General features: G+C 44.4%; 1 protein-coding gene across 1 annotated transcript in view; it reads right to left on the reverse strand.

The window, feature by feature from the left end:
* Positions 1–12,272, reverse strand: part of FRMD5 (FERM domain containing 5) — a 53,596-nt gene that overhangs the window by 31,550 nt on the left and 9,774 nt on the right. The window contains exon 2 of the mRNA XM_075273164.1: positions 241–345. Coding sequence (XP_075129265.1) covers positions 241–345 — 105 coding nt within the window. The remainder of the gene's footprint in view (positions 1–240; positions 346–12,272) is intronic.

Raw genomic sequence — 12,272 nt, forward strand, 5'->3', positions numbered from 1 at the left:
ATATTGGTTGGGGCAAAGCTGGCACACCCAGGGTCCTCTGATACCTTTTGATGATACCGGTGTATGCCACAATGAGTTGCTGCAGTTCTGATGGTGAAAGAAGTGCAAAGAGCCGCTAAATGAGTGTCTCTAATAAAGTGGCCATTCCATGTTTACTGTAAGCATACATTTATCTACACATATGGCCTTCAGTATCATATTTTTATGATACAATACATGCACATATGTTCTTTCACTTACCCTCTGCTTGTCGGGATCTACATATCGGATTCCAAAGTAATCTTTCTCCAGAAGATTCAAGTGGTGGCAGAGGAGGTCAAACAGCTGCTGGCCCTTTGCATCTCTCTGCAAGACAAGATAACAACATAGAGAATAGTCAGTGACATACTAAGTTATAAGGAAGGTGAGATCACATGAAGTGCAGGAATGGAAACAATTTTAGTTCCCTTTATTGGGGGTAGCTGATAGTAAGTACATTCATGTATGTATGTACACACTGCTGCCATGTATACAGTATATTACATGTATATATATATATATATATATATATATATATATATATATCTGTATGTACTGCTGCCATGTGTACGTTGCATATCTGTATGTACTGCTGTCATGTGTGCATTATGCTGTGTGTATGAACAGAACACCCGCACATGAGCCCCAACAGTCCGGCCTCTACAACCTACCAAGACATTTCAAATGGGCCAACCACCAGGCCATGGAATATTCCAACGCAACCAAACAACCCGAAATCAAGACACTGCTCACAAACTTCCATACAAACACATATCAGCCAGACCAACAGGGAGTCACCAGAGCTGTGAAGGATCTCAAGTACATCCTACAGACCACAGCAGAACTAGCAGGCCTGAAACGAACCAAACCCATAAGACAAACCAACAAACAGTCCCACAAATGGTTCGACAGCGACTGCAGAGCATTATGCTGTTCCCTAAGAACAGCCTCCAACCAGAAACACAGAGACCCCAACAACACGGAGGTGAGGGAAGCCTACAACAATCTGCGCAAGCGATACAAACGCACCCTCAGAGAGAAGAAACAGAAGTACCTCTCCCACAAAATGGAGCAACTCGAGGACTCCCTCCAGGACAGCTCATTCTGGGAGACCTGGCACCACATGGGCACAAAACCCAAGAAAAACTCCCTACACATCCAAAACGGCAATATCTGGCTCAACTACTTCAGAGGTCTCTACAAAAACATCCCAGAAGAAGACCTAACCCCAGAACAGCAACAGATAATCACCAAACTGAGGGACATGGAGAAAGTCATCAAAGACTTCCAGAACCCTCTGGACTCACCAATCACCATAAAAGATATACAAGAAAGAATTGTCCTGCTGAAAGGCAAAAAGGCCAGTGGCCCTGACGGCATCCTACCAGAGATGATCAAATACAGCTCTCCAGCAATACACGCGGCGCTGGCAAAGCTATTCACCCTCGTGCTCAATGCTGGACACTTCCCCGAAGACTGGAACAAAGGCCTCATAACCCCCATCTGTAAGAATGGAGACCAATATGACCCCAACAACTACAGAGGGATCTGCGTCAGCAGCACGCTGGGGAAACTGTTCAACAGCATCATCAATAACAGAATCCTCACCTTCCTCACACAACACGGGGTCCTCAGCAAGAGCCAAGCAGGGTTCATGCCAAACCACCGCACCACAGACCATATCTACACCCTGCACAGCCTCATCAAGACGCACGTCCACAACACCAGAAGAGGCAAGATATTCGCCTGCTTCGTAGACTTTAAGAAGGCGTTTGACTCAGTATGGCACCCAGGCCTACTCCTAAAACTCCTAGAGAGTGGAATAGGAGGAAGAACGTATGACGTCATGAAGAGTTCCTACACGGGAAACCAGTGCAGTGTGAAGGTGAATGAGAAAAGGACAGCATACTTCCAACAGGCCCGAGGGGTCAGACAAGGCTGTAGCCTGAGCCCAACGCTCTTCAACATCTATATCAATGAACTGGCTACAGCCCTGGAGGCCTCACCAACCCCAGGCCTCACCCTGAACAATCGAGAGGTGAAGTTCCTGCTATACGACCTCCTACTCCTGGCCCCCACCGAGAAAGACCTCCAAGAAAGCCTGTCAGTGCTGGAAAAATTCAGCACCACATGGGCCCTACCCATCAACCAGAAGAAGACCAAAGTCATGGTATTTCAGAAGAAGGGCCACAATAAAGACTCCACCCCACAATTCACACTGAACGGCTCCACACTGGAGAAAACCAACAGCTACACCTACCTGGGGCTGGAGCTCAGCCAATCAGGAAGCTTCAAAGCAGCAATAGAAACCCTGAAAGCAAAAGCCTGCAGAACCTTCTACGCCATCAGAAGACAACTGTACCACCTCAAACCACCGGTGAGGGTCTGGCTGAAGATATTTCACGAAGTCATTGCTCCAATCCTTCTCTATGGCAGTGAGGTTTGGGGCCCAGCCACCTACCCAGACCAGCCAAAATGGGACTCTAGCCCAACAGAGACCTTCCATCTGGAGTTCTGCAAATACCTGCTCCATGTCCATCGCAACACCTCCAACATGGCCTGCAGGGCAGAGCTAGGCAGACTCCCCCTATGGCTCACCATACAGAAGAGGGCGCTAGCATTCCACACGCACATTCAGGGGAGCAACCCAGACTCCTACCACCGCCAAGCATGGCTAAGCCACAGAGACCTGAGCAAACCCGACACCCCCCAACCAAACAGCAGCCAACCACGAAACCAAAAACACCAACAGATGATAACCAAGGCTCAAATAAAGGCGACCACAGAGGCAAACAGAGAGCAGTACATTGAAGAATGGAGAAACAAAATAAATAACTCCAAGAAACTCACTGTGTACCAATCCCTGCAAAGGGACTACACCATGGCCACCTACCTGGAGAGAATACGCCACCCCAAGCACAGACAGACCCTGAGCCGGTACAGACTGAGCACCTACAACTTAGAGATTGAAACAGGGCGGCATAGGCAGACGTACAAGCCACGGGAGAACAGACTGTGCCAGCACTGTGACCAGGGGGCCCTTGAAGACAAGACCAACTTCCTGCTACACTGCACCAAATACTCAGCTGTGAGGGCCGTCTACTACCAAAGACTCTCTGCCCACATCCCAGACTTCATATCTGCAGACAAGAAGAGGAAACTCTACATTCTACTGGGAGAAGAAGAGGCCACTGTGGAGATTGCTGCCCAATACGTGTCCAGCTGTCACCAAACAAGAGGAAGATGAGACGCACAGACTATCAAACCCCCCACCCCCCAGAGACAAACACCCCACCCGAACACCACTAAGTGCCCCCCATCACCTATTTATCCCAAACCCACCGATACCCACATGCCCCAAACAAGAACGATGAGACCCTAAGGACACTCAAACCCCAAGCCACAGACCCCGTACCCATCCCCCTCCACTACCCCCAATCCCCTTTTCTGCTTTGGCAAGTGCAACACCAAATGTTTTATTATTTGGTAATGCTAATATATAACACTATATAACACTATATAGTATATAGTGCTGCTATGTGTATGTGACGTGTCTGTATATAGTGCTGCTATATGTATGTGACGTGTCTGCATATAGTACTGCTATGTGTATGTGACATGTCTGTATATAGTACTGCTATGTGTATGTGACGTGTCTGTATATAGTACTGCTATGTGTATGTGACATGTCTGTATATAGTACTGCTACGTGTATGTGACGTGTCTGTCTATAGTACTGCTATATGTATGTGAACTGTCTGTATATAGTACTGCTATATGTATGTGACGTGTCTGTATTTAGTACTGCTATGTGTATGTGACGTGTCTGTCTATAGTACTGCAAATATGTATGTGAACTGTCTGTATATAGTACTGCTATGTGTATGTGACATGTCTGTATATAGTACTGCTACGTGTATGTGGCATGTCTGTATATAGTACTGCTATGTGTATGTGACATGTCTGTATATAGTACTGCTATGTGTATGTGACATGTCTGTATATAGTGCTGCTATATGTGACGTGTCTGTATATAGTACTGCTATGTGTATGTGACATGTCTGTATATAGTACTGCTATGTGTATGTGACATGTCTGTATATAGTGCTGCTATATGTGACATGTCTATATAGTACTGCTATATGTATGTGACATGTCTGTATAAAGTACTGCTATGTGTATGTGACATGTCTGTATATAGTACTGCTATATGTATGTGACATGTCTGTATATAGTGCTGCTATGTGTATGTGACATGTCTGTATATAGTACTGCTATGTGTATGTGACATGTCTGTATATAGTACTGCTACGTGTGACATGTCTGTATATAGTGCTGCTATATGTGACGTGTCTGTATATAGTGCTGCTATATGTATGTGACGTGTCTGTATATAGTACTGCTATGTATATGTGACATGTCTGTATATAGTGCTGCTATATGTATGTGACGTGTGTATATAGTACTGCTATGTGTATGTGACATGTCTGTATACAGTGCTGCTATATGTGACATGTCTGTATATAGTACTGCTATATGTATGTGACGTGTGTATATAGTACTGCTATGTGTGTGTGACGTGTCTGTATATAGTACTGCTATATGTATGTGACATGTCTGTATACAGTGCTGCTATATGTGACATGTCTGTATATAGTACTGCTACGTGTGACATGTCTATATATAGTGCTGCTATATGTGACGTGTCTGTATATAGTGCTGCTATATGTATGTGACGTGTCTGTATATAGTACTGCTATGTGTATGTGACATGTCTGTATATAGTACTGCTATGTGTATGTGACGTGTCTGTATATAGTGCTGCTATATGTGACGTGTCTGTATATAGTGCTGCTATATGTATGTGACATGTCTGTATACAGTGCTGCTATGTGTATGTGACATGTCTGTATATAGTGCTGCTATATGTGACGTGTCTGTATATAGTGCTGCTATATGTATGTGACGTGTCTGTATATAGTGCTGCTATATGTATGTGACATGTCTGTATATAGTACTGCTATGTGTATGTGACATGTCTGTATATAGTGCTGCTATATGTATGTGACGTGTGTATATAGTACTGCTATGTGTATGTGACATGTCTGTATACAGTGCTGCTATATGTGACATGTCTGTATATAGTACTGCTATATGTATGTGACGTGTGTATATAGTACTGCTATGTATATGTGACATGTCTGTATATAGTGCTGCTATATGTATATGACGTGTCTGTATATAGTACTGCTATGTGTATGAGATGTGTCTGTATATAGTGCTGCTATATGTATGTGACGTGTCTGTATATAGTGCTGCTATATGTATGTGACATGTCTGTATATAGTGCTGCTATGTGTATGAGATGTGTCTGTATATAGTGCTGCTATATGTATGTGACATGTCTGTATATAGTACTGCTATGTGTATGTGACGTGTCTGTATATAGTACTGCTATGTGTATGTGACGTGTCTGTATATAGTGCTGCTATATGTGACGTGTCTGTATATAGTACTGCTATGTGTATGTGACATGTCTGTATATAGTGCTGCTATATGTATGTGACGTGTCTGCATATAGTGCTGCTTTGTGTCACCTCCTCGCACACATTTGTCAGCTGACTATTCTCACACTCTATATTTTTGTTTCTTTAGAAATAAGACAGAGAGCTGCTCCAGCCTGACAAATGCAGTGTGCAGGGGAAGCCTTTATCTCCCCCAGGCAAAGCCCTACCATGGCTAATGCTAAGTACACTCCAGCTAAAACACGTCTTCTAAAGCTCTGGAGGATTACGCCAGTAATGAAAAATAATGCAAGAGGAAAATATGAGGCCGAGCACCAGCGTCTCACCCCGTGAGAGACTCCATTACTGGAGATCACTCACATACGGCGAGCTCCTCATTTACTGTTTGTTATGAGCAAATTGTGACTAATAATTTATCTTGTTGCCTTTTATATATACTCAGGAGCCACGGCTAATGGATTGCTTGGAGAAATACAAAAATGCTAAATACCTCTGCAAATATATCCCAGGACAACCCAGGCCTGTAACAGAATGGCAAAGCTGGGGCCCCAAAATCAGCTGTGGAGCCCTTTATCCGATATACCTGACAAGACAAAAACTAGAAAATCCCCTTAAGGCTAAAGCCACATGAGGTGTCCCACAGCAAAAAACACATTGCGGTTCTTCCTGCAGCGCTTTAGACAGGAAGTTTTCAGAGGTTTCTTCTCTGCAATTATACCTATGGAAACCACCGGCATTTCCATAGGTATAATTGACATGCTGCGATTTCCAAAAACCAAAGCCAAGAATGACTACAAAAGGAATGGGAAATATATAGGAAGTTCTCATACTTCTACTCAATCCGCTACTGACTTCTGCTCAAAAAAATGCAGCAAAATCTACAAAAAAAAAGCTGTGTTTCTGCAACGTGGGGCCTCAGCCTAAATAGAATAAAAAGTAATATGATCTTCCCCTATATGAGAGGTCACATGTCACCAATTTAGGCCCTTCATAGATGGATTATGTCCTGTAATGTTATATAGAGTGACTACCTCCACCCCATCACTCCTCTTTCATTTATCCTAATGGACTGGCTATGAACCAGTATGATCAGGATGAACAAAGCGATAAATGGCCCAGATAAGAAACAGCCATGAGAAAAACAATGTACACCCTCTAAGGCCAGGTTCACACGGGTTTTTTGGACCGGAATTTGACGCAGAGGCCACCTCAGATTCTGGTCCACAAAACAGCTTGCCTGTGCAGTGCACCGGCATCCAGTCTCAGCATTTCACTCCGTATTAAGCCCAAATGAATGGGCCTAGTCAGGAGGGAGGTGTCACAAGACCAATCCGGCTGAAGAAAGAGCATGTCGCTTCTTCTTTTCACGAGCGGGAACAAACCTAAGGCCCCTCAGGTTCCGATCAAAAAAATGGGTTGCTGCAACTGAAAGCTGGTGCACTGCACCGGCATCCAGCCGCGCACTCCGCTCCGGACTAGGCCCAAGAAACAGCTCCCGGAAAAAACTCCTGAGTGGCTTCCATTGATTTCAATGCGAGCCGTCTTTTTGGTCAGGGTTTTGAGGCGATTACGGCCTCAAAACCCTGACCGAAAAACTCAGTGTGAACTTACCCTTAGACTAATGTCAATCATTGCAGAAATGCAGCGTTTTTTGTTGCAGACTTTGCTGGCTTTTTTTGAGCCAAAGTCAGGAGTGGCGTGAACAGAAGGGAAACGTCTAAGAGTGGACTCTGGCTCAAAAACGCAGCAAAATCTGCAACATAAAGCCAAAGGCTAAGGCCCCGTGGGAAGTCCCGTAGCAATAAAGCGCTGCGGGAAAACCTGTGGCGGCAACTGCCGGATTCTTCCCACAACGCTTTAGACAGAAAGTTCGCCGAGTTTTCCTCCGCAGACTTTGTTACAATTATACCTATGGGAAAACCACTGGCGTTTCCGTAGGTATAATTGACATGCTGTGATTTCCAAAACCGCGCCGATTTTGGAAATCACTGCATGTCCGCACCGTGGTTTTTATCACAAAGTGGGCATGGGATTCACTAGTATCCCATCCACTTTGCAATTATTGTAAAATGCCGTGATTTTTCCTGTGGCATTTCCACCACAGGCAAATCGTGGCATTTCCGTCCTGTTGGACCCCGGTCAAAAGATGCAGATTTTTTAGTTGCAGACTTTGCTGCGTTTTTTGCAGGTGGTGTGGACAAACGCAGCATGCTATATTAAGCTGCAAAATCAAAAGTATAGATTTAAATTTTTTTTAAAATGCAGAAAAAAAGTCAATGAAAAACACTGTGGGGGAAAAAAAAACACCTAATTTTTTCTGCACTTGTTCTGCAGCGTTTTATTATTTTACCGATATTTCGCTACGTGGGGACTTAGCCTCAAAGTGTTTTGGGTTGTGGTGTTTTAGGGATGACTCCTGACGCCCCAGTATAATATACTATGTACTCTGTACACAAGGCAATGATGCTTCACAGCTGGCAACTCGTGTCGTACTTGTAAGTCAATTTATAGAAATAAAACCTTTGATTAGGAAAGGACAGTGAAAAAAAATCATTTCTTGCTAGGCCTTGCCTTTCTCTCCCTATCAATTCCAGGCTTGGGGCTCGCAGGCCCTGGGTTAAATTGAGCGACTCTGATCTTATTGTGTGCTTGAGTGGGCTATAATCTCTTAGCAGGGAAATGGGAGCGAGGAGTGAGCTGATGTGCGGTCTGTGGCTCTGCATTATTCACCTCACCTACAGCATACGTTAGCAGGGCTTTGAGGTCAGGGGCTAGTTATTTCTATGGGCCGCACACATTATTGCGGTGTCGTGCTGCTGCCACTACTGCAGCTGCCAGATGCACATTATTAATGACATGAAATTTCTCTTTATACATTGCTGCTTTATTTGGCTGGGATTTTAGAACATGCTGACTTTTTTATTTCCATTTTTAATACCGGCATGCCCTAGGCATGACATATATAGGTATTTATGAGATCTTCCGTCACGTGACTAAAGTGTGACTCCTATACTAATTTAAGTGAATGGTGTTACTCTGTGACCTCGGGGGTGCTGCAGCCGCTACTTGTAGTCGCAAAAAATAATCCAGCAGTGCTCAATCCTGTCACAGACACAGCTATAAACTGCGATCGAGTTCACTTTGGACCCCCCAAATGGAAACCTATCTGCATAAAAAAGCCGTTACCTAAGGAAACGCGTGGACCCCATAGAGTGGTTTCCGCACAAAACATGCACAGAACAGTGCTGCTTGCAGCCCACTACCTGTAATAAGCATGATGGAGTGCTGTCCGTGACTACCACAGACATCACACATCCGCACTTTGAAAATACGGCCTGAGGCGACATTCACACAAACCGTGAAAAACATCCGTGAAAAAGTCTATTTTTCACGGCTGTCTTGCATCTGAGGGGGTGGCCATTTTCACAGGTCCCCCATACATTTCGGAGTATGGATGGATCCATGAAAATGGCCAAAAATAGGACATCTAAATATATTTTGAAATAGTGGTCAAGTGAATAGCCCCTATTCACGAACACTGAAATTAATAAGGCCAAAGCAACACATTGCAGAAAAATTGTGTTTTTTGTTGCAGATTTTGTGAATGGTGGGAACTAAAAAAAAAAAATCCCAACTGCGTTGGAGTCAGTGGAGCGGCGCCTATTAACAGATGCCAAGAACTGGCGCTGGTAGAGGCGGTGAAAGGTCCCTTTAATGATCATCACTACACAGCTTTGGAGTACGGCTGTGCACATGTATATTAGTATGCCATATAAATACACCACATGGCACCGTCATCTTGTGTATATGATATTGTTCAAACACTGTGAGTAATTTCCGAATGTGCCATATTATGAGTAATATAATGTTTGCTAATACGTGTAATGAGGTGATAGTGATCGGAGCGGCTCTGAGTCTCTGCACCACTATGCTGGCTGTATCTTCATTTTGCGAGCATATTTACCCTTTAAAATAGCATTTGCTTTAGCACATACCCCCAGAGACGCTGCATAAAAAGAAAGTGTCTGATAAAGAACACAGATTTCTCATCAAGCCATTTAATTTCTTTATTCCCTGAGCTCTGGTTTGCTGGAGTCTCTCTCTGCCTGTTCCAGCTATACGTTCCCCTCCTTCCCTCGCACCGCTCTTAATAGAATTCACCCTGACTAATTCCTGTGATAACGCACAAACCTCTCTCCTTATTATCACCAAATACCTCCTCCATCCGCACCTTCACAGCCGCCACCATTCCCCCGCACCACCCTCCTTCTCTTGGAGCATTGGGTCGGTTCCTTTAATTCAACATTTTGCAGATACCTGAATAACTGGAGAACAGAGAGCAAAATTCTTCCAACCAAACGGCTGCCAGAAAATTCAGGAGAGAGACCGACGTACACTTTTATGACATTTGCTCCACAAATGAAAGCGCACGCCACATGTAAGGTCTATACTAACCATAGATGCCACATAGTGAGCTGCACCAAATACATTACATCCAATTTTATAAGTTTGCACCCTATGCGCCCAATGATGAGTCTCCCCAGTTATCTTTATTATGACTGGCAGTAAAGTAGAAGTAAAGACTTAGACTAGGTTCACACCTGCACCGGCCTCTCTGTCATTCAGGTACGTCGAAGGAACCGGAACGATGGGAAGATGGACCACTGTTTTAGCGGTTACACATGGTCACCAGCGGACCCCATTGACTGTAATGGGAGTCAGCCAATTGTGCCCCCTGCTGAAACCAGCAGAGAGAAAAGTCCTCCGTGCAGAATGTTTCTCTCTGCCAATTTTTGGCAGAGTCAACTCCGCCGCAAATGTGAACTTAGCCTAATAACACAGACCTACAGTACAGAAAAAAGTCACTCCTGCAGTTAGGCACTCGGACCTCCACTTCTCAGGCAGGGAATTTGGGCTTTTGGCACATAGGCCCTATTTACATCTGCATTCGGGTTTCTGTTCGGGAAGTCCACTTGGGGAACCCCCGAACGGAAACCTATCCACATGAAAAAAGAGGTTACCTATGGAAATCCACAAACCCATATACAAAATTTGGGATCCGTGTGGTTTCCGCACGAAGAATGCGGAGAGAAAAGTGTTGCTTTCAGCACTTTTTTCTCTGCATATTTCACACGGATAGTCAAAGGGAATGGCATGAACGCAGATGTGAGCCGGGCCTAACACGGCAGTCACTATTGTATCACCAGGTGATATACCATGCTAGGGTCACATGTGTTTATGTAGAAGCGTGTAAAACCATGTGTGAAACAATCCATGATGAATTCACATGCTACTGATTTTCTGAAGGCTGGGTTCAGAGCTCTGTTTCCTTTCGGGTAAGTTCACACATATTTTTTTGGTCAGGATTTTGAGGCCATATCCGCCTCAAAATCCTGACCAAAAAGACGGCTCCCACTGAAATCAATGGGAGCCGCTCAGGAGTGTTTTCCGGGAGCCGTTTCTTCCAGCTCCCAGAAAAAAGAAGCGAGATGCTCATTCTTCAGGCCGAGTCGCCTCACGATTCGGCCTGAAGACACACCCATTCATAGGGCCTAATCCGGAGCGGAGTGCTTGGCTGGATGTCGGGGCTGTGCACCAGCTTTCAGTCGTGGCTACTCGACTTCTGGACTGGAACCTGAGGCGGCCTCCGCCTCAGGTTCCAGTCCAAAAATCTCTGTCTGAACTTACCCTTAGGAGTCTTCGGCACAGATCCATCTAAAGTCAGCCGCTGATATCATCTGGCGATTCCAGTTAAAAATGATGAACAGTCAATGGGGTCCCTCGGTTTATCCAGGCGCTGACACCGACACCTCTATTTTTCCTATGTGTCTTTGTCTCCAACTCCTTCACAAGTTAATTAAGCAATATTGATAATTGTAAAATATAACTAAAAATAATCATTTTATTTTAAAACTGGAGTCAGAACTGGGAACTTTTTTCCAACTCCAGACAAAATTGGTCCCGACCCTACTCCACAGCCCTGTATAAAGGATCTATGGAAACCGTTTACAATTGGGTATGAGACAAAGGTGAAGGTTTACTGGCCTAAAATATAGTTACAGAAGCCCTTTGTCTTTGCATTTTATGCAGTTTTGCTCTATAGTCTGTATTATGTATATTATATTATTTAGTATATTAGTGACAAACAAAGAGGCTCTCGATCAGAATGAGAACTTCATTATCGTAGCTCAGGTAGCTCACAAGTGTTTGATGTCTCGGCGGTCCCAGACGTACTTGTTCTACTAATTTTACTACCTGGACTTGTTTTGATCTGAAGTCCCAAAATGAAGCAGAGGAGCTTCTCCAGGGCCTTTTGCTGCATTGTTAGTTACTTTGACCCACTTCGTCAAGACTATAAATATGTATGAAGTCTTAGTGATATTTGGGATTACCCAAAGTCACTATTTATAGCTATATGGAGGATATCGCACTGCTCTAAGCCAATCAGTATCTTGGTCAGTCAGACGCATGCTGCTGATTGGCTGAAAGCAGATGATGAGGCAGGGGTGCTCTACCAGATTGACCCATCGACCCACACCGCCATGCAGACCCCTAGTGGATACCGATAAACACCCACTCCAGTGCATCTGTGTATCAATATGCCAAATATTTGACTCCTATTTTTCCATACTTCTTCAAAATGACTTATGTCTCGTATTCAATGTAACATAACAAAATAAAAGGGTTGTCCAGGATTTGGACACGTCACAGAGGAGGCCGAGGAAGGTG

The sequence above is a fragment of the Leptodactylus fuscus genome, chromosome 5, assembly GCF_031893055.1.
Source record: "Leptodactylus fuscus isolate aLepFus1 chromosome 5, aLepFus1.hap2, whole genome shotgun sequence".
NCBI lineage: Eukaryota > Metazoa > Chordata > Amphibia > Anura > Leptodactylidae > Leptodactylus > Leptodactylus fuscus.